At 41.2% G+C, this 27,970-nt stretch overlaps 1 protein-coding gene across 6 annotated transcripts in view; it reads left to right on the top strand.

Annotated features, from left to right (window-relative positions):
* The window catches only part of cntn3a.1 (contactin 3a, tandem duplicate 1), an 86,328-nt gene that overhangs the window by 52,309 nt on the left and 6,049 nt on the right, over positions 1–27,970 (top strand). For 5 of the 6 annotated variants that reach the window (XM_086214497.1, XM_086214496.1, XM_086214495.1 and 2 more), the window contains 11 exons: positions 188–327; positions 7,405–7,537; positions 9,430–9,580; positions 16,500–16,627; positions 20,150–20,325; positions 22,678–22,795; positions 24,192–24,350; positions 24,552–24,701; positions 25,485–25,555; positions 26,312–26,546; positions 27,722–27,837. In XM_086214497.1, coding sequence (XP_086070623.1) covers positions 188–327; positions 7,405–7,537; positions 9,430–9,580; positions 16,500–16,627; positions 20,150–20,325; positions 22,678–22,795; positions 24,192–24,350; positions 24,552–24,701; positions 25,485–25,555; positions 26,312–26,546; positions 27,722–27,837 — 1,577 coding nt within the window. The remainder of the gene's footprint in view (positions 1–187; positions 328–7,404; positions 7,538–9,429; positions 9,581–16,499; positions 16,628–20,149; positions 20,326–22,677; positions 22,796–24,191; positions 24,351–24,551; positions 24,702–25,484; positions 25,556–26,311; positions 26,547–27,721; positions 27,838–27,970) is intronic. The other variant, XM_086214499.1, reaches the window with a different exon arrangement.

Here is a 27,970-nt window from a genome sequence, read left to right as displayed (position 1 = left end):
TATATATTTCTTCAAGAAGAGGTCAGCTTTGGGTTAATTGGAAGTGGATTTATGATTTGAGCCCTTGGATGCGTCTATAATCAACTAATTGTCTGCTTGGTCGGTTCATTGATTTATTCTAAATTGCTGCGTACTGGCAATGCTCAAACAAGTGTTCATCTGACGTACGTGCTATGTGACCCAACAGCTGCACCTCACTTGACTGAGAAGCCTCCGGATGTTCAGAAGACCATTGATGACACTCTGGTGTGGGAATGTAAAGCCAGTGCGAAGCCCAAACCCTCGTATCGCTGGCTGAAGAATGGAGAGCCTCTGGACCCGATGGAGGTAAGGGACTTTGCTCAGTTCCCAAAACCAAGCAGTATTGATTCCTGAAATGTAGCAAACAGATGGGAAGAAAAACACATTTTGAAAAGAATGCAGGTAGTAATAAAAGCTAGTGATAGCAGCCGTAGCCATATTATTAGGCTTCAGCAGGAAAGGTTAGTCAGAGTGGCAGAATAATCCAATGTTGATTGTATTTTGAACCGTGGGGCTGCGTCTCTGTCATGCAATCAGCAACACAAACACGAGAAACAATATAATTCACAATGGCTGCAGTCAAAGTCACTTATATAAAAGCAATTTGTACACACTCTGGTGCACACTATACGTAAACTCAATGCTAGGCCCACTAGGTCCCGCATTTGTTACACTTTTTTTTCCTAAAAGAACATATAAGCCCAATATCAGTAAAGCTAGTTTAGTTGAGCCTGACCCACGTGGATACCTGACCCCCTCATGGGCCCAGGTTTGGTTCTCTAATTTCTTTACTAGACATCATCCACTCCCACTTCTGGTTGTGTAAACGCCTGCTGACAAAGCTCCGTGCCCTGTTTTTTGTCCCAGTTCCGCTGCTCCACTTGGTTGATTTGCACCCTCGACTTTGGATAGTTACATTCCTGTTCACTTCATTGTTGTACTCCACATTTAAGCCAGATGTCCCCAGACAAATACCTCTTTTTAGTGTCCATCTGGGTCCTCTTATGTTTGGTTACCAATAACCTAAAAATATTAATTTGTCCTGTTTCTCATCGACACCCAGCCTTCTGTGGATGTGTAATGTCAACAAACACATTAAGACTGCTGCAAGCTGTAAGTCTCATTCTAGGCTTGTATTAAATGGTATTGATATTGTTAGCAGAGTGTCAATAGTCCCTCTGCAGTTTACTGAGGAATGAGCGCAATTTAATGTGTGAGATGACAGATGATAAGAAAACAGTAGATCCGAGGGTGCACTGTGTTACCGCACTGTTTGCTGCATTCATTTTTTCCCTAGCATACTTGTTCCAACTCACAGGCTTGTACTTGGCAGGAACATGTCACTTTGAAATGACTATTTGCTTGGGACTAAATTTGGCGTCAAAGTGTGTGTGTGTGTGTGTGTGTGTGTGTGTGTGTGTGTGTGTGTGTGTGTGTGTGTGTGTGTGTGTGTGTGTGTGCGTGTGCTTGTGCGTGTGTGCGTGTGTGTGTGTTTGTGTGTGTGTGTGTGTTTCGAGGAAGTGTGCTTGCATGTGGTTTGCAAAGAAGCCAAAGAGATGCCATTTTCTGCCTGTAATCAACCAGGGACTCTTCTGACAATTTACTGCTCAGTCTCTCATATCTGCCACTCTCAATTTTATCATTAAGTATTTTTGCTTTGGAGGGTGCGAAGTGTCTTACCTTCCCAAATACATTTCACATTTTATGCAATTTGCCTTGTTTAGTGTTACTGGGCTGGTGGAGTGAGTTTGCTTTGTGCCTGAAAACCTCCAGTGAATTGCAGTCACTCGTAGTGACTGTCTGAAAGTAACTTGGATTGAGAACTGAGGTAATATTTGAAATCTGAGAAACTTTAATTAGAGCCCTGAATCCCACTGCAAACCCAGTACAGAAAAAAAAAGAATAAAAAAAAGATTTTTGCACTCTACTGTCAAAGCCGCTGCCATTATAACACAGAAGCAGTTATCCATAAATTCAGTGTGTCCGCAGTGTCACGTTCTCTGGCATGGTACTGAGAGTCTGTCGTGAGATAATTGTGTCTGTGGAAAATATCAGTGCATATTTTTATAACTGAACCATATACGGCATGGCTGCATATGCATGACGAACATGGAAGCTTATATATTGACCCACTTACACAAAAACCTTTGTTTACATTCTGGCTCGGCAAAGTTTCAGTTCAATAATGCATGTGGCCGCGCTACTTGAGAAAGCAGTGCAATAAATCAGCTATTGGTTTTGTTTTCATCATTGTTGCAAACTTCTGGACACTTTTGGGCTATACAGCAATTATTTCGGCAACGGCAGCCTGGTTCAGTGTTGAAAAGGTTGAAAGACGGGCGTATAGGATATTCTTTGCTGTTTTCAAAGTTGTGTTTGGACAATGGTCAAACAGCATTTTCTGACTGAGGACGGGGCGAAGAGATTACTGCATTTTTCATTTGGATCAGTTCAAGTTAATATCACGATTGACACACACAGATAGCTTGAACGATGTCTTTCTGAAATAGGTCGCACATGTGACCGTTTACTGAAAATAAAAATCAAGTCAGACCAGCCATATCTTGGATTTTGATGCCTGTTTGTGGTTTTAAGGAACGGTAGGGCTGAGTAACGCTGATAATTTAATGGAACTTCATTGGTTAGATACCTTGTAATTAAATACCGAAGTTAAGTAAATCTCCAAGTTTATTTCTAAGAATGGTTAAATGAGAAGAAAATGCCAACTTGCTGGAACTCAAAAAACAAAAGAGTTGAAACAAATGACTTTAAACACGGTTTTGATGAACCGGTGGATATTTTGATGTGCTAAAACTATTTTGGGAGTTTGAAAATGCCAAGGAGCTGAGAAGTAAATCCAACGATTTGCAATGTCATGTGTGATGTGATCTTCATTTTAGTAAAACAGATTTCAGTTGGAGGAAAAAGTAAATGTTATTTTAGTCCAGGGTCCAAATGCTGCCAAAAACAATGAAGAAAGATCATTTTAAGTTTGTTTTATCACATCTTATTTTAGGTAAACATGAAATTTTGTTGCGAATTATGTTCAATCCAGTTATAATAAAAAATGGAAAGCATCTGACTTTATTTTTTTAAAACGGAACTTAAAAAGTTCGAATGTGAAATATTTATCTGTGATCACAACAAACATTTCCCACATGTTCCCACCCCTGCCTGAACTGTACAATATCAGATTAATGAATAGTTTAAGCATTAGTTGCATCATAATACATTTATAGTTTCCTCCCATTTGATTGAACACGAACCCTTCAGTGGATTCTTTTTCAAGATGAACTCAAGCTCATGAAATGGTGTCAAATTTAAAGGGAAAATCGGCTCATTTCATATGAAATCAAAAGCAGCTGAACTCTTGAAAACACCTGAAATTTGACACGGAAATAGACGCATTTATGTTAAACCCAACAACGCGTTCCAGGCACCAATTATTCACATAGCAAACACAAGTGAGTAAAAATTCACTCCATCTAAACAGGCATTATTGTAATTGACATTTCCTCTCTGTCATTTGTGGCTGTCTGCTATTTTGTTAATTTTGAAGGGCTCACAAAAGGTCACTTCCTTTATTCGCCACACATCCTTAACCACAGGAAACCCTCATCACTCCGCCTGCGCATCTCCAGTATTGATTTGTAAATAACATTGTAAAATTCCTTTGGCTGGTGGCCAAGGTAACATATTCTCGGTACATGTGACCATATTAATGAGGTGGGGTGTTACCATTTTCAAAATGCCACTGTCAACAGCAGCAACAGTAAATCAATTTCCAAACCCAAAGGTCAGCGATGTAGAGAGCGAGGGAGAAGGAGAGGAAGGCCAAGGGGGCCATTTGTTATTCCTCATTAGAATGGATCCGTCCTCCTCTCCCTCTTTTCTGTCTCTTTATCTCTGTATCTCTGGTGCTCTCTTTCAAGTTTTTGCCCCTTCTCTCTCTCCACCTCATTTTTGGACCCCTCCAAGGGAATTAAATGGCTCAGAGGAGGCCTGTCACTTTAAAATGTCACCCGAGTGAAACAAGGACCCACTCACGCTTGTATTTTTCTCGACCACAAACTCCCCTTTTAGTTAGTTGTCTTTTTTGAGATTTTTCTACCTTCGACCTCCAAATTGAAGGAGTGTTTTAGCACACCTTTAGTTCACTAACGACAATCAGTGAGAGGATCATTATATCACAGAGCCTCCATAATTTGCCTTTTCAACTTGAAACACCGACGATATCAGAGAAGAGTCAAGTATAATTAATGTTGGCCGGGAAGCAAACGGATGTCACCATTTGTCTCCAGCGCTAAAAGAGATTGTGATGGAGCCACCAGAGTCTCCGAGGGTTTTTAAACAGGGCAGTGGATACAGAACAGCCTAGTGTGGGACCAAGCCATGCACTTACACAGATCCCTTTCATCCCGCTCACCCCCCCCCGGGCCCTCGCACTGTGTAACCTAAAAAAGATCATCTATCATCTATTCAAAGCTGTTATGGCCTCTCTCTCTCTCTCTCTCTCTCTCTCTCTCCCTTTCTTTATCTCTTTCTCACTCCCTCTCACTACCATCCTTTTTTTTCTTCCTTTCACTTGAACCCACATATAAGCACCCATTCCTGGCTGAAAACTCAGGCTCTTGGACTTGGAAACGGTTGCATCCATCCTGACCCAGGACCCCCTCTGGCGGCGGCTGTAGCGCCAGGTCAAGAGTGTGTCCATGGTGTGACTGGGCTTCAGAAAGATGCCTGTTTGAAGATTCTCTGAAGTGTCACTGACTGATTTTAAGGGACAGTTCTTGTCTTTTCAAGTGGCAGTGCTGTAATGATTCCAGACGACAGACAGACTGGCGGCAGGACCCTCTGGACTACTTTGTCAGTGACATTAAAAGCTTCAGCTACACTCAATGGGAAAGATCAAGGGCAAGAACAATGAGTGCTGCCACACTTAAATTGACATATCTATAAAAGGGTGCAGAAAGCAGTGCCAACACTTGTAAAGGTCAAAAGGAGCAGTGAGAGGAGAACTTTATTCAGGGTACTCTGTGTACCTGGTACTTTTTAAATTGCGTGATATCCTGGGATATTTTCTTCTGACACCTAGACTAACGCGCTATCATGGTGTCAGTAATATACTTGGGCCTCCTCTACAGCTTATTCATGAATAATTCCTTGGAGGTTTGGTGTCAACCACCATTTGATAATGTCTCTATGCTACGTTAAGCAGAGGGGGAGTAGATCTAGTCACCATGGGACTGTTAAGACCACAGAAAATTAGCAGTCTTTCAATTACCACCCCCCGAGGAGCAAAAAATTGCGGCTAAAGCTTGAATTAGATCAGGCCATTCGTCAGAATGAACACAGTTACTATTGTAGTACTTACACTGTCCATATATAGCCCTAATTATCCACCTCAAAGCCACATGAGTCTTGCGTTCTCCTATTAACACATGCACTACTGTGTGTGTTAATAGGAGAGGTGTGTGTATGTGTGTGTGCGTGCGTGCGTGTGAACGCACACGTTTGATACCATCATGACACTAATTGGACTGTTTGCAAGCTTTCCTTAAAAAAATCTCTTATACATTTGTTCTTAAAGTGTTAAAGTGAAAGGTCTGACAGAAAACTCAAAATACCGCCCACAGCTTGTGGTCAAATTGCTCTTTAGTGTGTGTGTGTGTGTGTGTGTGTGTGTGTCTCTACCTCTGCATGGAGGCATATGGAGGTAAAAGCTTTAAATGTTGCTTCAGACAAGAGGTAATTATATAAATGCTCGAAAGGCTGATGCAATCCTGTGAAGTAATAGAATTATGATTTTATCCAGCCCTTTCGCTGGCCCGTTGATAAAACAACAGAACAACAGTTCCAGAAACTGTGTTACTAGATATACCAGGACCCTGTATGTGAAAGTAATTGCGGTGATGTCGTGTTGCTGAGGTAGCATAATACATGTCACCAGTGTAATTGCTGGTAATGATCATTATCCTAAAACTACGGGAACTGTAAGTATCCAACTCACTGCACCATTTGTGGGAAGAAGATAATTACTTTGTAGAATCAAATAGTTTATGAGAAACTTTGGAATCTATTATGCCATTTATCTGTTTTCTGGTGTCAGCACTTGTGAGGAATTAATGTCAAATACGGAAGGGTCAACTATTAAAAGGCACAAGCTGAATAAATGAGTGTCCAAAAATGACAACTGCTTTCATAAAGCTGGGAGGGGTCAATCAATGGGTTTTTGTGTTTCCTTTGACATATGTTGATACACATTTTGAAGTTTGCATTAAGAAAGGTTGCTAGGAATTGTCAACAGAGCAAAAAACAGTGTGTTTTGCAGCCCAGTTTCATGCAAAACCAGCTACTGGAAATGCGCCTAATTCACATTTCCATGCCGATAATTCGTCTGACAGTGAAATAGAAACTCAGCTACAGTCACCAGATTTCTGTCTAATTTTTGGTAGATTTTGGACGGAGATGTTAGACAGATTTCTCCACAACCATCATCAGTACACCAAATGGGGGGGAGTTCTTTTGGGAGAATTCTGTTCATCCCTCCAGTAGAGTTCCAGAGAATTGTGGATTGTATGCCAAGAATCATTGAAGCTGCTCTGGCAGTAATAATGCCCTAAGATACTGTCTGTATTTGAAGGTGCCAGAATGACCCTGTAACTAACTTATTATCTTGCAGTTTGGACAGATGCTGTAAGGATTTTATCTCTTTTAATCAGCAAAGGCTGATCAAGCTGGCTGGATGCTTAAGCTCCACTAATCAACATTTATTTTTTTCTGATATTCACAACAAATCAAATCTCCCTATCATCAGCAAACCGAAGCTGTTGATGACTCGCTGGTGAAGACATCTAGGGTACAGATCAAGATATTTGTTCTCAATTTCACTGGAGACTTCAAAGGAAAAAAACAAACAAAAAACAAGTAACTAATTGTTGGACTTAAGAAATTCCAAATAAATGCTAATGTAGCACTTTCTTGTACAATTAGGGATTTAGTAAAACAGGTTTATAAGAGAACAATGTGCCACAGTTCCTTCACAGAAAAAAACACATCAATAAATGCAGCTGCAAGCATTGGCATGGACATTGGACAAAATTATCTGACGGAACGAAATCCGATTGTTATAACTCTAATTTCATCACATATTGATTAACCAAGCAGCGTAGTGTATGGAGAAACAATACTGCTCGGACAGAGATGGATGTAAACCTTGAGCTGTTTTCGGGCAGGTGTTTGTGCCAGCGGTGAGCACTTAATCAGTTCCTGCTGACTGATCACTTTGTTTTGTGTATATTTTCAAGTTAACACAAGAGCTACATTTTTTTGCGTGTTTTTTTATTTCTTTTCTTCCCTACATTCATCTGTGTTTGTCTTCAGCAGGACAGAGTTCAGGTGAATAATGGAGTGCTGACCATCAGCAGCTTAAATCTGGGTGACATCGGCATGTACCAGTGTGTCGCAGAGAACAAGCATGGCCGCATCTTCACCAACGCCGAACTCAGAGTCATCGGTAAGATCAGATACACTTTTAGCTTCTCATGCTAATCTACAATGTGGCTAAAAACATATTCCATGCAGGAACTGATGTGTAAACTGAGCTCTACTGTACAGTATATTAAAGGTACTTGATACAAACAGGTAAAAGACATTTTTTAAAAATATTCTTATGTAAGTGCTTGTGACTTTTGCTGTGACAGTTTTACAAAATGACATTCGTAAAACAAAGTATTAAAAGGCAGCAAAAGCCGCCTCTCTCCCTGACACAGCAGCTCTAGACATGTGTTTAGAAACCAGCTGTAACTCTGCTTGGCAGCTTGACTCTAAGTCACTGCATGATTGCACTGAAAGTATGTAGACTTAAGAAAGATTAATCAAAAAAAGAGGTGCACAACTAACACTTTTAGACACAATTATTTTGAAATCCTATTTGCCTCTGCTGCACTTTTGCCCGTGATTGATGATACTCCGTGTGCTGAGAACCTCCTTATATCCTGTTCTTGTGTTCTCCCCCTCTCTGTTTATGCATAATTTATTAATACAACAGGTCTTGGGTTTTGCCTCTAGAATCAAGTCGCTGCAGAGAAATTAAAGTTATTTTGTGACTGTCCTTTTTCTATCCTGTTATTTGAGAAGCCAGTATCCGACAAAAGAATCACAAATTAACTGAATGGACTTTGAGGTTTTAATGACACAAAGTTGGGGGGGGGGGGGGATCTAATTCTGCTAAATTTCCACCACATTTACTCTGCTGTCAGGTCGGTAATGTCTCAGGATGCAAAAAACAATAGAGGGCACCATGAGCAAGGATAAATTTTTCTGTTTTTAGATTTTGGGAGTGTGCGTATTTTATATGACTTTAATATTTCAGGTTTGGTATGTTAATGTACATTCTTAATTATTAAAAACAAACTTCAAACGAATGCCCTTCAACTATTGCACCTAAAATGGCAGGCACATCAACCAAATGATACAAAACTGAAAATAAAAGTCAAACTGTCTCGAGTGCCATATGTACCACCTTAATGATATCTCTTCATGATCTCAGCTGTTGTTAACTTTAACCTAAAATAATATTCAATCATTTATAATTTAATACAAATAATCTCTTGCTTAGATTGCATTGTCTTTAAACTTTGCAGTGCCTGTATGAGGATACGCTTGTTACATTGAATCTCTAGCTTTTGCATAAAACTAAAAGAAGTCCCTGTGCTGAGTTGTGAGAAGACAAGCATGACAAGTAATTGTTGTGTCGATTGAGGAAACAAAGTGTTTCACACTTTATTTGCGAGGTGCAATGCGTGATTGAATGCGTGTGTGTGGCAGTGTGTGTTCGTTACGTCGGCAGGTGCTCAGCCATGTCACTGGCGCCAGGCTGTGCGTTCACTTTGAAGAGCTTTTTGCTGAGTCTGTGCGCATACAAAGCAGCACTAGACAACGGCGCCGTAGTAATTAAGGCCTAAAGGAACAGCAACAAAGCCTCCCTCTCATTTCATATTCTCTCATTTTTGCTTTGGAGCCCCACGGCTTCATTCTTAATGCATAATGTCCTCTTAAGGAAAACACATGGAATTGGAAAACCCTCCTCCGTTCAAGTTAAATGTCTTTTTAAAAATGATGCACCGTGTCTGTACTTCCATATCTGTGCGAGGGTGTGGGCGCGTCTTCTTAGTGTACGCTACGCTATATGTGTGTAAAAAGGATATGAGAGTTGACCTACTTAATGGATGTGGTGACCTGCATGTTTTTAGGATGCTCCTCCACTTTCATTTCCTTAATAGCTCAATCCCCTGGTGCTCATCTATCTCTTTCTCGGACAGTAAATTAAACCTCCCCTCTCTTCCTACTTATCCACAAACTTCCCCCCCCCCCGCTCTCTCTCTTTCTCTCTCACTCTCTTTTCAGCCATTGCTCCAGACTTCTCCCAGAATTTGCTGAAGGCCCAAACTCTGGCCCGACAGAGTGGCGATGTCCTGATCGAATGCAAACCCAAGATGTCTCCGCGGGGCGTGATTTCATGGAGGAAGGGAAAAGAAGCTTTGAGAGAGAGCCACAGGTACAGGGCTTCTTTGTGCTGAGCAGTGAATGCACTGTTTGTTGGACCACAATTGTGTAGCTTGACTGCAGAATGGTATTTCATCGACTTGTTATTTTATTTTTTTTGCCTACTTGATATTCATGGTGACAAACTGCAAAGAACAGAACCACTGTATGACACAATGCAATTTGAATTGCATAACACGTTCTGCACTCCACCGCTTTTTCCCTTGCCATCTACATTTTCTTCCCTTCACTTCATTGTGCTTTCCTGGCTGTGCTCTGGGCTGGTTTCTGCGCTGTTTACTTAAGGTAATTGGCCGTTCCTCGACTGCTGTACTTGGATCAATGGGCTGATCCATCAGCTCATTAGCAGCATGTAAGGCCTGGAGGGCCATTAGACCGCGAGGCACATGATGATCCAGGCTACCAGTGAGACAGCAAAGAAGCTGACACAATCCCCAAAAGGACTGATCAATGCCTTGCTGCTGAACAACATACATTCCTCTGTGGTAGCAGCGGTGACACCGGGGAAACTAGCTGGACACCTTGTTTTATTAGAAATCAAGTTAACTGCAGATCAATGCATTACCTCAGTGTGCAGGCTAAGACAAGAAACACATGTAAATCAGACAAGAAGAAACAATTGTCCCAATGAAGATGTAATCATCAAGGCAGCGGTGGGATGTGCATTCAACAACCGGTCGGGATTCTTAATCTTTATGTTTAGTCACACGTGGCAGCAGTCGGAGAGCTGTAGTGGTGGTGGAAGTCCAGCTGAAGCAGTATTTGGCAGGTATATAACTTCAGTGCTGTGACTCATTCATGAATGTAACAGGATATGAAGAGGGGAAATAATGTTAAAAGGAATTTGATTGGAAAAGTGGGCGTATCCAGAGTGTGTCCTCAATGGTATACAATGACGATGCAGCAGTGGCCAACAAGGAAAGGAACAAAATTAATCTTGTTCACCAACACTCTTCAACATTAAATTGGAGCCACTGGGCCTGTAAACATGATCTTTTTTGGAGAACGAAAACAAGGTTTCAGTGGTGTCAAACAAACTAACTGTTCTATCTTGCTTGCTAGCTTGAAAACGTGTTGGCATGCTGGTAGAGGACTGATTTACGGGTGGATGCCGTGACTTTGCTTGGTCATGCTTATGTTAGCATGTTAGATTTGGTTTTATATAAAGAAATTTGTTTGATCAGCCATTGAAAAACCTGTACTGGTCCATCATTTTTTTGTCTTGTATTGTTGAAGAGGTGAACAATACGACCGCCTGAACTATAAGGCTTAGTAAGGTATTTTTCATTCAGCCCAACATTTAAGTATCATTTGCACAAACAGGAAACTGCAGGTAATTCACAGCAGTTTGAAAAGATTCAGCAAGATCACATAAGGCGGAACCTGATGTGCTGCCGCATGTTTGGTCTTTATTCTGATATTACAGGATGCTACGGAGCACCAACATGGTTTTAAAATCTTTGTTCCTTACAAATCAGTTACTGATGCATCACCACACGGTAATAATATAGGTTATTTGCGCTGGAATGTGGCAGCGGGAGGCAAAGAACACATGCTGGCACATGTGGTGACGTAGTGGGGATCCACATTTCTCATTTGATATAGGATTAATTGTTCAACTGGCTCAGCAGCTTTTCTGCACTCAACTTCTGGGATATCCATCCTCACCACAGTAGGGGTGCTACGGGTTCATACCTCCCCTCCCCCAGTCGGTCAGTATATTGGAGAAACACAAGGTGCAGTGTGATTGTAAACATGCCAGGCTGAGAGATCTTGGTTCCAGGAATGAGATGTTTCTTAAGAGGGGGAGCAGCAGAATCAGCACAAAGATTATGTGTTGCAAACAGCTGCAAAAGGTTCGACCCCGCTTGCAGATTTATCATCCTCTTAAGTAATGAAAGGAAAATGCATCCATAGTGCAATGTGTAAAGTCAATCACACCCATAAAGGCGAGATTTCCCATTCGAGATTCAACATTACAGCCTCGCCCTCAAGTGGGTGAGCTGCATATAAGATTTTAGACTTTGACATTATTGCAGCATCTCTCGCAACCCTATTCCCCTGTTCCCGGCTCGTTAGCATTTACTCCCCTCCACGGCGAAACGGGGCTGCTACCAGTGCTATTACAGCAGTGGCACAACACTAATCCATCCCACTGGCTGAACTAAAATACCCATAATTCCTTCTAATCTTCCAGGGATAATGTTTTCAAGGATCTGGCACAGAGGAGGACAAATCAAGTAAGAACAAGGCAGAATTTGATCAGTAAATGAAATCATGCAGCCGCGATTCCTGCATCAGCCGGGCGTGTATAATAAGATAGCCTTATAACATCTGCACTTATGTGGAGAGCTACGAGGTTAACGATAATGTGCTTACCCTAATTTAATTTCACCGCTGACCACTGCCAGCATTTGTAAAACGATACAGGAAATAGCTCTCAGGAATATTACCTTTAGATAGCACCCCTGTGTTCAAGATTGTTATGCTAAATGATATCTAATGTTTCGTCGTGTAATGTGAAACCATTCATAACAAAGCCACCATAAAACAGCAGCCGTTTTCCAGATGTGTTGCCTTTACCAAACATGCATCGAGTTGAACGCAATAAGCAGTACTCATAGATGGTACCTAGTAATAAAGTGAGTTAATTATGCAATCATTCTTAAGTGGTTAGAATAATGTTTTTCATTTACAGCCTTTTACTTTTTGTTACACCAGTGAGAGACAGACCGAGCTTTTAGATTACAGCCAGTATCTCACTTTAAGACCAGCCAATAAGGTTGAGGTAAGTGCCTATTTACTATATCACACTGCTAAAGCTTTTATGTACCCCACAAATTTCCCCAATACCTTAATTGCTCCAGGGCAACCTTTGACAGAAAAATGAACAAAGAAACGTCTCAAAGCGAAAGCATTTGAGATGGATAATGCTCCTTACATCTTTATCTTGCACTGTTCCTTTGAAGCTTGGTGAGGAGGAGGCCTGACATAGGCTATTGCACAGTTTAATAGCAAGTCTTATCTGTATGACATCTCATATCCATAACTCTTTGTTAAAGTCCATTACAAAAGGAAGCCCTCAGTTCTGTTAGGAGAATATAGCGCCGGCTCCGCGGGGAATGGGCTCTGTAGAAGAGGCTAATGCATTTTAATTCTTACAGCCTTTAAGGCGATACAGGTCATCTTTGATCATTTTGGGGGGTCCTGTAGAAAGGAGTATTCAACTTCTCTGGAACCAGCTATGTATGAAACACTGGCTTAACCTTATTACATTGTCTTGTGCGGTCTGGAACAGAAGACGGGGGCTTCAGAGTGAGGAAGGTGTCATCGGGGTAATTAATTTCTTAGATGTCTAATGTGGTCAGGAAATTGTTCTACAGCCAAGGTTGAGAGGCTGTATCAAAAATTGATGTGCCTTAATTTGATTAAATTGGCATGACCTTTCTGACTGAAGAAAGGAATAGATTTTCCTCTCCAGCTCAGCTTCGTATCCGTCAAGTGTTTCTGTGAGTGACGAGGAAATCCCAACACAATGATCATGAATATCTTACTCCAAGTCCAGCAACTCTTTCTCATCATGAAATATTAATCTGTGCTCATGACCCTTAATGGTTATTACTTGTTTGCAATCATTTAGATTACACCAGGCTAAATTAATTATGACTTCAGCAAGCAGTGGTTCTTAGCCCAGGGCCATTTATTCCTGACACTGTGATATTTTATTGATCCCTATAGAGATTTTTTTTTCTGGATGCATGGCCTCTGTTTGACCTGGCCCCTGACTCCACTGTAGGGTCTCTCAAGGATTTCCAGTCAGGTGATTGAGTGACATTTAGATTTTCAGAGGAACCTTCTGAAAGGCTACAGGGTGCAGGACATAATCAGGGAACTTTCCATTTCTTCAATTCACAAGAACGAATTAGAATTATTTCTCCTCAGACCGACTGGTTATGTCCAGGTGAGGGTATTTTAATGGAGAATATGGACTCAAAATCTCAAGTAAAGTATCTGCTGTTATTCTTTTACTACTAAATACCACTACTAGGCTGTACCACATGAAGAACAAGGCTGCATCTTCAGACGGCTTGCAGCCAACGATCTTATCCTTGCTAAAGGATGTGTTGTAAATCAATGCAGAAGACGAGTGACTCAGGCTAGTTTGGTTCCCGGAGCCTGTGTGTGTTGTACCATTGAGCACTAGTGTGAGCAAACACATTACAAGGATGAGGAGCACACATTAAAACCAAGCCAGCCAGGGCAGACAAGCTAGCTCTGACCACCGACTGCTGCTCAGTGCTTCAAAACAAAAGCTACATCATAATCAGCAATGTAGTCTGTGACGATTAGAGACGCAGTCCAGTATCTCCTCGGTCAGTGACTCTGTCCGGTCTGACACATCTGTACATTAAAGCTAATGGCGGATACCTGAAGCCTCAAAATCCTTGTGTCGGCCTGGGTCCACGTTTTATGTCACGTTATGTTTTACAAGAAATCAACTTTTAGTTGCTGATTGAGCTAACGAGAGTCGGGTTTTAACATCTCTCCTCCTAAATGTTCTTTTAGATTGTGGCACTACTGCAGATATTGGAATTAGATGCTTTACAACATCAAGGTTCTTTTTTCCCCAGTAATTAACTCCAAGAATAATTAATCCAAAATGTTTTGAAGCCAGACGAGAGACCACCACCTGACAACTGACTAGCTGTCGATCAACATTTCTTGGTGATCAGGGAACGTTTCTGTCTGTTTCACTGCTGCTGCAAGCAAATTGTCTACCTTTTTGATATTTTCTCATTAATCAAAGATGAGTAAATTCACACCCGTATTGTTAATTTCCATCCCAGTGAAATGTTTTATACCGCTCCATTAATCCATTGTTTACACAGCTTATCCTGTTGAGGATCGCATGGAGCTGAAAATGCGTTTAAAAACTGTTTTTTCCCTTGTCTAGTACTCCTGGGTGCCATCGAGATTTTTGCCGATTTGTATCAACACAGCACTGTTAAAAAGTCTTGAACTACGAGAAGAGATTCACTCGATATTTTAAGTATTCAGGAGAACCATTAAGAAAGACATGAGAAGAGGAGCCTTGATATCCGCTCGTCCGATTTGCCCATTGCTGCTGTCACCAAATTAAAATACTTTTAAACAAATAAATGGCTAGACAGTATTGTCTGATCACATCAGAGATATTCTTGTTTAAATAATTCATGTTCTAGTCTAATTCAGCCATAATAAATAAAAAATGTCAAAGAAAATAGCGTGATTAGGATGCTCTAAAATAATGTAGAGCGTATTTATTTCAGACTGTTTGCCTTAAAGAACAAGATGCTGTATCCTCAAAGCACACTTGAAGCACTGGGGGAACATTTTTAGAGGACATGAAACAGAAGAAGAACGCAGGAAGTGATCAAATGAGAGAAACCAGGGAAAATGTGTTTTGTAAACCTGCTGGGATGCTTTGATAAGAGGCAGGAGAAAAGGATCACACGTGAACAGCAGGCATGGAAAATAAATAATGTAGTGATGCGTTATATAAAGATAGTATTAGTGATAGTGATTGTCTTGGAAAAATAAGGGGTTTGAAATAAATGGCTGGTGCATTGTTTTCATTAGAGAATTCAGCTCGTTTTTCACTAAAGCGAAAGAAAGCCCTATTTTTTTCTTGGTGTCACTGTAAATAGAATTCATAAAGTCATTTATTTCCTCCTCGTGTCCCGAAGTCACCCGTAAACCCAGCGCTCATTCCACTTGTATTAAGTGTTTAGTTGTGCCAAGTCACCAATCAAGTTGCCCACCTGACTCTTTAAATTTATCTTTTATCACTTGCCTGTCCTCGCTCTATCCTTGACTCTGCTCAAAAAAGACAAAAATAGGTTTTATGCATATTTCCTACGGCTTCTTTCTGCACGCGTTGGCTGTACCCACTGTATTCAAGGCCTCGTTGAGACAAACGTGCTTTCAAAAGCTCACACTGCTTCTGTCAAGAATGTTGAGTTGTATTTATATGTTTATTTTTTTGGGACTCTTCATGTTAATCTGACAGATCTCCAATTTTGTATTATAGTTACGGTTTTGTTGCAAATAAGCAAGAGAAGGCAAGTGGCGTGTACATGATCCAGCTGGATCAGTTACAAGAGCGAGTTTGGGTTTGATCTTTATTGTTTTTAGTGTTTGTCCAAGGGCATTCAGGCGTATGAGTACTTTTAAATGAAATATTAAAGAAATATTGATTGAATGACATTTCTGTTTAAGGCGCTGCTGGTTTTTTGTATTTTCTTGGTATTACACTCTTACTTTCCTCCTTTATTAACAATAGAATGAGATATGTAAGCAGTTTAGCACCATATGCAGGACTGCTGGAATGAATGTATTTTTAGCTTTTTAGCTGCATGTAGTACAACATGAAGGGAAGCAGCAGGAATTTAGATGATCTTATTCAATTCTGTATGTGTATTAATGCCTGCAGTATATCTGTAACAGCTAAAGCACAATTCCTATGAGCTCCTGTGTATCATTCATTTATTTATACCTTGATATCAACTCCAAAAAGAAAATTTCGCCACATAAAGGGATTTTCCTCTGTTCTTATCAGCATCAGTCCTCAGAAATCCTGCTCCAACACTTGTGCTGAAGTCCTCCTAATGTCACACTGAAGCACTGGGAGCCAATTAAAATTCACCGAGATAAACTCCAGGCGAAAGTTAAAATGCTTACGGCCAGTGGACTCATTTAGCATATATTTTTATGCACTTTGAATAGAGTTAAAATGACAGCCATGCAAGTTGCCACAAGTAGATTTATAATTCGGTGTAACTTTCTTTAACCAACACCGATGCATTCTGTCAACCGGCCTAATGAGAAACCCTGTATACACTCACACATTTGTATGTTATTTTTACCCACAGAGTTACAGTGTTGGATAATGGAAGCCTTCGGATTTCTAATGTCACTAAAATGGATGCTGGACTCTACACCTGCGTAGCCAGAAACCAGTTTGGAGTCGCGAGTAGCGCCGGCAGCCTTCTAGTTAAAGGTAAGACGTGACCTCCAGTCACCTCATCTCGACTTGCCTGGTTCACTTACTGTAAACGGCAGCGGGAGGTTGCTTGTTTATAATATCCCCGTTAGTTTTTACACTGGCAACAACTGATCCAGCATTAAAGGTACACGATACACTTGGAGCAGTAATGTCTGTGTGTTTTTTTAGAAATGGATTGCTCAGCTGCAGCTGTGATAAACAAAAACACATAGTTATCAGTAAATCATTTGTGGCTGTCAGTACTTCTGAGCAACATGATGTCAACGATGTGGTCGTCTGCATTTGAGCTGTGTGATGGACCCGAGTGGCGACATTTGATGAACTAACAGCGACGCCTCCTCTCACCTGACGGATACGCAGTCCAGTTAGTTGATTGGCTGATGCTGGAGGAAGCCAGACGTGAGGCTCATTGCATTCATGTGCCTCAGTGTTCGATTCATAGTTGTTGTTTTTATGTTTTTTTCGTTGTTGTTCTTTTTCTTCTTCCTCTTCCGTACAGTGGCTCATAGCCATGCTCGGTTTGTTTAAGATTTCAATCCATTTAAATAACACACTTCTGCAGTGCAGCGAATTTTCTGGGTCTTTCTAAAGAGCAGAGTCAACAACAGTGCTCTATTAAAATGCCTTTTGGTGATTCCTCTTCACATGTTTTTTTTTTTGAATTGCAAATCAGTTTGTAGAGAAGCCAACCTCGCACCGCCACCCCCCACAGCCTCTTTACATGTACTAATGGAGCCCTGGCACACTATATGTATATGTGTACTGTATGTCTAATATTGGTCAGAGTGAGAGGGAAAATCATATATTTACTCTCGCGTAATTGCACGCCACTGTGCAAGCAAAGTACTTTAATGGGAGTGGTTTTTGTTTACATTTACATCTCAAAGCTTGTTTTTGCATTTGTAGCCACTTAACATTACATATAGTTACGACCTTTAAGGTTGATTCGCGATGTATCTCAGCAATATTTCTATCACTGATGAATGAACGTAGTCTCTAAACTGTCAGAAAACAGTGGAAATGCTCATCATCGCGCCCAAGGTGACGTGTTCAGGTGAAGTATTTTTGAACACATTTGTTGTACAGAACAAAGGACTGTGTTGTTGTTGTTGTTGAGGAGTTAAAAAACAAACAAATCCATCAAATGATCAATTTTAATCAAGTTCAACTAATTACAGGAAAATTTCCTTACAAACTTGTGTTGTAAGTACTTTACACTGGGAGTGTGCTGGGGTATCTACCAGATTAGTGAGTCATCGCCATGGTAACGGGCGATACACGGCTAAGAAGGCAAATTTAAGAGGATCAGATCAAAAGCTGTCAACAGTCTGACAGCTCTGACTGCTTAATCTGTTATTCTAAACTTTGACTCGCTCCTTTTGTACAGTTTCATTTCAAAGAGTTTAACAGATGATAATTCAACAATGGGAACGAAGCAAAACTGTTACTAATACACACAATAAGCAAAAGGACGAAATGTATTAAGTTTTTGATGTAAGATTGATATTTTTATACACACTTTTTGTTTGTATTACGCGTTAAATAAATCTGCCCCGGATTTTACAGGGGTTTTCCTTGACCACTCAACCGAATTTAAAATTATCTTAATAGTTGTTGCGTAATCCTGCTAACAGACAACAGCACTTCCTCTTTGGAGGAACGTCACCACCTTTAAAAAAAAAAAAAGAAAGAAGATAATTCAATAATTCTGATCCGTCTCTACGCAGGGAAAATAAAGTGCTTGATTTGTGCAAAAGTATTGGCTTCATAATGTAGTGACAAGTAATTGAGAGCATTATGTTGCATTGTAGGTCAGTAAAATCATTTCACTCCTCCAGGCTCTCACGCCGAACTCGTTTCTAACCCGCTGAAGTGCAACTTTTTTCTGTGCATTACATATTCATTAAACTTTTTTGCATCGCCAACAAAAAGCAATAAAATGCACACTATGAAGACGACTAAATACTTGCAGCCCTGGCGCTTGAATTATTATGTGATTATATTGTAAATAACTCATTACCGATTTTATTCCGTTTGCTGCTGTTTTGAAGTAACGTGTGACGTAAAAACATCCATAGTTTATTCAGAAAAAGCCGATTACCAGATTCATGATCGCAGTTTTCCGGGTGATCCAAGTAAACCCAGACAGCCCCAGACTTTATTGGTGGCATTTAAAGCATTCATCAGCGTACTTTCTGTCCTTCTCTGCTGTTAATTATAGATTAATGCTTTTCACCTGGCTCCCCAGGTGTGAATCCTCCCTACCATTCTACCGGGAGTTGATTTCAGCCTCCCCTTCATCCCCAGCATGTTATTTTGACGAGTAAACCGCGAGCATACCATCTTGCTTCATCTGAATATCCAGGCATAACAGCACATCCTGGCAATTCCTATGCTAATTCAAATGGAAATATTAAAACGCGGGCAATAAAAATCTCTGATCTATACAATAAAAAACCAGCTCTTTATGGTTTACAGAATGAGAATTGTCATCCCGAGAGCACACTGTGGGGAATGAGGGAGCCAATTTGTGATCTTCCTTCCAGTCATAACAGGAAATGAGCGTGACAGCTTTGCTATTGGAAGCAGAAAGTTTTGTGCGGCTCATTTTGCATGTATGGCTAAAACTTTCCCAGGACTCACCTGGAATGCACTGCCATGACCAGCCAGTTTCTTTTCAGGGGGTACAAGATAAACAAGCCGGCTTGTTTTGACAGAGCTGGATATAGACCTTTACTCCCTCTGACATGCTGCATTGGCTTTCCTGTCCATTAGATGCTTATGACATGCATGCATAATTCACAGTGGACTGTTGTATGGGCCTCTCAGCCCTCGCTATATTCTCCGCACCGCGCTGCTGTTGAATGAGACGCCCAGCCGAGACAGACCAAAGATTATGCTGATGCGCACCACGCTGAGGGTGAAATAGGATGGCTTTTTGTCTCAGCACAAACAAACCCAAATTATAGACACGAATCTGACCTGCAGTAAAGGCTGTTTTTTTTTATTTGTTTATTTTACTTCCTCACTGCAGTTGTTCAGCGATACACAGGACCATGCCCTAATTTGTGAGACTCAAAGGACGAGACGCAATACTGGCTGACTCCAAAGTAAATTATGTCTAGAAACACTGTCTGGTTAATATCTGGGACGGGATTATGAGAGAAACTTGTTTTTCACTGTGGCATATGCTTGCAATTATTTGAGAATTACTATTCAAACAACAAAGACTCCAAAAAGTGATGTTGGTATATTTACTAGAGTTGTGCTTTCATCTAAACATTTTGGTGCACAAGTATTGCGTCATAAGATTTGCTGGGAACTGCAAAATTTGGGGGGGGGAAAAAATTGATATAGAGTAGCATCGCTGTGCAAAATGGGAGATAGAAATAGGTTCAGACAAGGTCAGATGAGCCAAATCTTAGACATTCATTTCCAGATTTCCTTGTCAAGCGCATGGAAACTTGGGACAGAAGGTGCGCCCTCTTGCTAACCCCTGGTGCTTCCTGCTTCCAGAGCCCACGGTGATCACCAGTCCGGCTGGTCATCTAGACGTGACGGTGGGCGAGAGCATCATACTACCATGTCAGGTGTACCATGACCCCACGCTGGACCTCAAGTTCACCTGGTTCTTCAATGAGCAGCTCATCCACTTCGGCAGCGTCGGGGCTTATTTCGAGAAAGTTGGGGGGGTAAGCGCATCTGCTGCGTCTTTGTACAGTCAGTTAGATTCATAGAGTCCATTTGGTCAAATGATCGCTTGCGTGACGATGTGAAAGAGATCAACAGAATATTGTTTAAGCACCATTTTTTTGTTGAGGCTTGTGAAAGGCACATTTGAAAAGCTTAAAACGCTTAACTTGAAAGACTTGCACACTTAATAGGGGGTGAGCCATATGAGCTGTATTAAAATCATTTGTTTGTCTCTCCATCATAGTTCTTAAGTGTCTTGTGCTTGTTTATGAGGCATCATACTGATAAGAGGGTCTGAACTAGAGGGCTTTGTGCTCAGTGGCGGTTTTCTTGTTATTAACACCCCCTTCATTGACAGGAGCAGCATCCAAGGAATTCATTAAGCAAGACTCAGCCAGGCATTACACTTGATCTCCTAATAACAATGTTTCTCTTTTAATTAGGAAAAGCAATTATGAGGTCTTGGTTTCTTTATCGCCTCCTGTTATTTTTTTACATTTTTTTTTATTTTTTATTTTTTTGCATTCAGCGTGACCACGGACGACAACAATAGTGCGGCTGCTATACCTCGAGCTTTGCCCCGTGGTTCAATGAAACACCTGCAGCAAAGCCTGCATGACGCTGACAGAAGTGGCATATTAATGTTGTTAGCTCTTATTAGACTGACTGATGGAAAATCAGCGGGCCCTTTTCTTTTAGGCGAATTTTTCCATTGCATGATAACACAAATATTTAATCATCCAATAACACGGAGGCAACTCAATGCATTTAGGCATGTAAACGTGGTCAGGACGCCTTGCTGAGGTTCAAACCAGCACCAGAATGGGAAAGAAAGAGGATTCAAGAGACTTTGAACATGGCATGGTTGTCGGTGCCAGGCGGGCTGGTCTCAGTATTTCAGAAACTGCTGATCCACAGATCAGGAGATTCTACACATACCCACCTCTAGGGTTTACATTGAATGGAACGAAAGCGAGAAAAATATCGAGTGAGCGGCAGATATGTGTGCGGCCAGTGATTGGATGTGGAAACGTTGATTTGTGCTACCCCACCCCCCCACCCCAACACTAGTGGAAGATTGAGACTTAATAAGACATATTCTCTGTTAGTCACATAAAATGATAAAGGTTGTGACACTCTAAGATTGTCATAATAGTAATAAACAAGGAGCAGCAGATTCCTCGAGCACTTGATTATCGCTCCTCAACGAAAAGAAAATATGATTACCGAGGCTGTTCTTTTCTAATCTATTACCAATGTGATGATACATTCAGCTGACAATCGCATCAGTCATGTCTGCGTCTGAAGAACATGCGCTAAGTGTTGTATGTGTGCCAGCAGCAATATGAACGGGAGCCACACTACAGATGCATTTTAAACATAAAGGAAGTTGGTGTTGTGCACTTTATGTTCACCTTCAGATTCTGTGATAAACAGGTTTTTGTGCTAAGTTATAAAATTGGACTCAACGTTTTATTTTTCAGCAAAGCTTTTACAGTTTCCTGGAACCTTTAGACAAAGAACATATAATTGAAATCAGCTTTTTCGGGTCACACATACACTTGTAATTAACTTGGAAATGAAATGAAAAAAGCGAAAGTGAAGGGCGTCCTGGCTGTAGAGTTAAAAATCTACCTGTGAATATGTAGGTACATTTATTTTGGAATGATCTGCTGCTGCAGTTCATGTGATCCCAAGTATCACCGCGTCTGCCACACAATAAAGAAATGTGCATTGTAAAGTGACGTTCAGTGTTCAAGTAATGTGATGTCTCCCCCACTCCCCTTTTTTTTATTCTACAAGTAAAATAATACTGTGTTTAGCAGAACTTTATACTGTCTCTTTTGATGTGATAAGCGAGCGCAGAGGTCACCCTGCCAGTGTCAAGCAATTTCAGAGTGAATAAGTCGCAGCAACTGGGTTTTTTTTATCTTTAGAAAATGTCCTTGATTATACATCAAAGTAATTACTGACTACTGTGCTTTTTCATATTCCCTAACTGTCGTTACACAACGACGTAACATTAACTCTAACTTAAGCGTTTAAAGCTGAAAGTGTTTGGCATTGAATGGCTTGTGTACTGAATAAATGGAATCAGACGGAATAGAAGAGACGAGCAAAGATGTCTCCTCCTAGACGATGTTGAGAACCTGCACTCGGTCTTGTTGTGTGTCCCTGGACTTGTGGCGCATCTTTCTCTTCCATTATTGATTAAATTGAATGCCAAAAGTAATGAAGTTATCACATTTGCAGTCATTTTATTTCATGTTGCAACTTTAAAAAAAAACAAAAAACAAACTCCAATTTGAATAGTTTTCTTGTTTGTTTCTCCCTAACCTCTCCACTCACAGCGCTCGGCTGGTGACATCATGATCCGAAATATTCAGCTGCGGCATGCTGGGAAATATACATGTGCTGTTCAAACCAAAGTGGACAGTGTGTCTATTGCCACGGACGTGGTAGTCAGAGGTAAGGGGTAACCTTTGAGTCAGGCTTGGAGTGGTAATTATATCCACTCATGGCATCTCACAGAAATGCTTCACTTCAGGACTCCAAGCAGCAGTGGAGCTGCATCAAGATGATGAGCGCATTTTAGAGGAAAAAAAACTTGATAAAAGTGCCAGCATACATCAGGATGCTTACTGAAGACTGACATTAAAAGAACTAAGGAGTGAATAACACATTACCTACTTATTTACCATTTCAGTCCATGTGCTCTTAAATACTTGGAAGCTGACAAACAAACAGGATCCCAGACTCACCTATGGCCGTCTCACTGAGGTCAGCCTAAGCCAGACAAAATCTTAATATAAGAACTCGTTTGCATCGGAAAATGACATACAATTAATGTACAAGTACAATATATTTAAAAAATATTGTAGGAACAGTGAGTATGGCATGCGTAGAGATGTCAAATAATAAAGTGCAACGTTGGTCCATCACAAAAACCAGTAGGAAAAAGGAGTAAAAAGAGAACACTTTTCAAAAGCATTCCAAATTCTGAATAAATACAAGATAAGTACCGAATAGGGCAGATATGAAATATAGTTTTAGTGGCTCAGCTTTTCCCTGATTTAGTGAAAGGCTCAATCATCAAACAGTTCCATAGAGACCTATATCACAGTCATCAGTAGAATATATAATATATACAAGTTATTGCGGGGTTCATAATTAAAGCTCCACGTGGCTTGATAATGTCCAATAATAGTATGAAAGTAGCTCCCAACTTCTCAGACCCCTTCAAAGGGGCCGACGCGTCTTGCAACTAATCACAGGTTTCCTGATTGTTCATGAATGTTCATGAGCTGTTATACATCACGAGGACTCAGTTTCCATTTTAATATTTTAATGCTGTTTCAAGTATTAAGTATTTCACCGGAGAAAAGCCCGCTACACCAAATGAGTATAATGTTGTGTAGCTGAAAATGATATTCATGTTTTTCCTCACTCATACCCTGTTAATCATCTCATAACCCTCCTATTTAACCTTGCAAACCCTCGGAGTGAGTCTGATCCATAGAGCCTCACGCTGGGAACCAGTGCTGTTCAGCATGTTATGATCCTCCTCCTCTTCCTCTGCTCCAGTACCAGAAACTAGACATCAGAAAAGAGATGCGAGAACATAAGATTGCATGAACCAGAACAAATGTACAGAAAACGTTCCTCTTTAGATTATTGTTGTTCTTTTCTAGCACAAACCTAGCAAACGTTGGGTTAGGATTAGTATTAATATTGCACTCCAGCATCTGACGGTGTTCGTAGCTGTTTTCTCTCTTGGTACTTTAAATATCTGTTCTTCAGCTGCTTGTCCTCAAATACAGAATATCATCACGTGTGAGTGATACGTGACTAATCAACCCCCCAGGTCCTCCGGGCCCCCCTGTGGACTGCCACGTGACTGACATGACAGAGACCACTGCCTCTCTGTCCTGGGGACCCGGGATGGACAACCACAGCCCCATCCTCAGCTACACCATCCAGGCCAGGACGCCCTTCTCGCTCGGGTGGCAAGCTGTTACCACGGGTGGGTTGGTTTCATCTGTCAGTCTGTGTGTAGCGTCTGTGAATCCGAAGTTAATTCAGAAGATTAAAAAAAAAAGGAAGTGACATCCTTTTGAAACAAACGAATGAAAAGACAGTAAATAACACATCACCAGCTCAGCTAACTTCCAGCGACACATCTTGCAGGGGTTTGATGCAAGGTTATTTCTGTGATGTCTCTCAGTTCCTGAGCTGCTGGGGGGGAAGCAGCTGTCAGCCACTGTCATTGACTTGAGTCCCTGGGTGGAGTACGAGTTCAGAGTCCTGGCAACCAACAGTATAGGAACAGGAGAACCCAGCAAAGCCTCCAAAAGGGCCCGCACCAAAGAAATGCGTATGTATCAGAGGTTCCTTACATTTCCTCTGCTGCCACTACACTTAAGATATGTAGACAGATACATCAGGACACCAAATGGATGACATGACACCACATGAATGGACCAACTTCACAACACTTACACTTACACCAGCCCTCTTCGCTTGTGTCCACTACAGGCTGATACGTACAGAATGACTCCGAGATTTGAATTTGAATCGCTCGATGAAACCAGCCACAGACAATTACATAGATATAGAGGAAGTGTGTGTCCTTGGTCATGTAGTTTTGTGGAGTCACAGGCAAATGCAATAGTGCATAGAGGACTCTATACTCCATATACACCATCAGAAAATCAACAAGCTGTATATTAGTGACAACTCACAAGAAGCCCCTTTCAGGACACAGCAGTTGTTTTTAGGATCCTGTGCCGTGTTTGATCACGACTAGCACCATGGAGCGATGTTCGTTCTGTAAAAGTTTCTCCTCCATTTTGCTTACGTATGTGCTTCTCTGACAACGAAGTCAGAACTTAAACCACATGTGGGCTGACTAAAATCAATGTGAAAAGGAACTTCTTTTTTTTTTTTACCAGAAAACTCAAAAATGCATGGAGGGCATGGATGAGAAGTCCTCTAGTCAATATGCTACATTTATGTATGAATTTTAGAGTTCCAACAAATGAAACAATAATATATTTCCATATAACATTGAGCAAGACGATCGTTTATTTTATTATTTTGATTTGCAGTTACTTAAATGTACCAACTGGGTCCTCTAAAAGTTCTGTTGCTGTGTTAGTCCCCAGGGTGGCTCCAGCTCGTGTGAACGGGGGTGGCGGAGGACGTTCAGAGTTGGTCATCACTTGGGAGGTAAATGCGCATTTACATAAATTATATTATGTTTGTTGTGATTGGCACAAACACTCGGTGGATCTCAAGGCTAAAATAATGAGATTTTTATGGTCAAAGGTGCAGGTCAAAGGTGCAGGTCAACGTGGCCGTTCATGTTCTTGTCTTGGACTCAGTAACTCACTCGCTAGTATTGTCTGTATCTCTGTATCTAGCTTGGAAACAATGAAGAAATCCTTTATGTATCAACGGTCAACATTATAATGCTCCACTCAAACTCTTTTTCTGCCATTTTTCAATGTCAGGTCAGTAAAGCCTTCAAGTGTGTACTTGATACAACGTATGACGAGTCCAGACAAATATGGAATAACACTACAAATACACCTGTCAGTGTTACATGGTTATCCTTGTATGTCCTGCACTCAGTTACATAATAGGACTGGATTTTACTCAATATAACACACAACTTGACATCAAATAGTAAAGAGACATTGATGTGCTGAGTTTGTTTTTGTATCATGTGGTATTTCTTCTACTGTACATACTGTAAAGATAAAAGTACACAAAGATCCCCCCCCCACACACACACACACACAGTATAAAGCTTCTTAGACAGAAAGAGTGATAAGTTCATGCAATCCTTGCAAGTACAGTATCACCCTCTGCTCCATGCCTCTAGGAGCTTGTAGTGCATTTCTTTTAGGTATTAATAACTTTAAGATCAGTCATGGCTGCGTCTCTTGAGTCATCCCTCTGACTCATCTCATACCTCCTTAGCCTGTTCCCGAGGAGCTGCAGAGCGGGCCAGGTTTTGGTTATGTGGTGGCTTTCCGCCCACTCGGGGCGCAGGGCTGGATGCAGGCTGCTGTCACATCGCCGGATGCCTCAAGATACGTCTTCAAGAATGAGAGCATCCCTCCCTTCTCTCCTTACCAAATCAAAGTCGGGGTTTACAACAACAAGGGAGAAGGCCCTTTTAGTCCAGTGACCACCATCTACTCAGCTGAAGAAGGTGTGTGTGTGTGTGTGTGTGTGTGTGTGTGTGTGTGCGTGCGCTAATACAACTACATATCAATATATAACAACACAAACACTAATAGTAAGTACACACCTCACCAATGTCGCACCACATTAGGGTTCATTATAGGCACAAATGGACAAGATGAGTACCAACAACTACAAAAATGTCAAATCGACATTTTTCCACAAACTAACTGGAAAGATGAGAAGATCTTTGATGAATCAAGAGCTATATGATCCTTTTTTGGGGGTTAAAACCAGCTCGGTTTTAGTCCTGGAAATCATTTAAAACCCTGCGTCACAGGTTTTCATGGGTTGTAATGTTCCGCCTAAAGACTAATATTTTGCAGCCAGCAGGTTTCAGTCTTAGTCTGTCCTTCAGTCTTTCCTTCAGACATGCTTGTTATATTTTTTAGGGTCTTATAAATGTGTGTATCATTTACATGGTAAGAAAATTTTGTTTCTGACAAGTAATTGATTACGTTTTTGTCAGTGAGATTATTTCAGAAGATGATGTAGCTTTATGTGCTGAGGACAAACTAGGGCTTCAAGTGTCATCTGCATCTGTTGTTTTATGTGAAGTGCTTGCTTCCTTAGAGTGAGCTGAGGGTGACCTCACTGGCTCATTTACATTCCTCGGGTCACCAGCTTTGGTTTTAACTGGAAAAATGAGGCAGCAGAAGGAAAGCGTTTCCTCTGGAGGGTGGCTGGCCCTGCTGCTGCTTCGTCACAGTGCTACGGGGTCTCTGTGATGAGCCCTGTGAGATGTTACTTACCGTAACTCCATGAGTATAGGTGCAGCCATTTGTTACAGCCTCTCTGATCACACTGCAGTGACACTTCTGCCAGCTGGTGAGAGATCCAGAGAGAGGTCCAAGTAGAAGCTATTGCTGGTAGCAAGACAGAATTAGACAGACAAGCTCAGGTTTGTTCTGACTAAAATGATCCCCTCACAAATGAATCGCTTTAAAATGAGCGTCTTAAATAATTGTCAGCTGTCACAGATAACCTTGAATGGCTCGCACTTTTGAGTGACACAAATTCCAGCAATAAACAGGACTTCATGTAGGAGCATTCGCTCCTCCTCGAACACTAGCAGACACTGTGTTCTAGAAGTAATAGATTTACTGAGTCCTCCCCTTCCTCACTATACTGTGTACGTTGCAGAGCCCAGCAGAGCCCCTGGGAGGCTGAGGGCGAGGAGTGTATCAGCATCTGAGGTAGAGGTCACTTGGAAGCCGCTGGCCTGGAGCAACAACCGCAGACGCATTCTGGGCTATGAGGTCGAACCAACACATTCCCACACAATCAGAATCACACAAATATATTGGACAGAACCAACAGCCTTTGGCATTGTATCTGTTTTCTCATTGGAAAACAGTCGCATGACCTTTTTGTATTGCTGCCACAATATTG

Source organism: Aulostomus chinensis, chromosome 9 (genome assembly GCF_037954235.1).
Source record: "Aulostomus chinensis isolate RoL2024-O1b breed Wild chromosome 9, RoL_Achi_v1.0, whole genome shotgun sequence".
In the NCBI taxonomy this organism is placed as follows: domain Eukaryota; kingdom Metazoa; phylum Chordata; class Actinopteri; order Syngnathiformes; family Aulostomidae; genus Aulostomus; species Aulostomus chinensis.
This window is presented reverse-complemented; position numbering and strand designations above follow the sequence as displayed.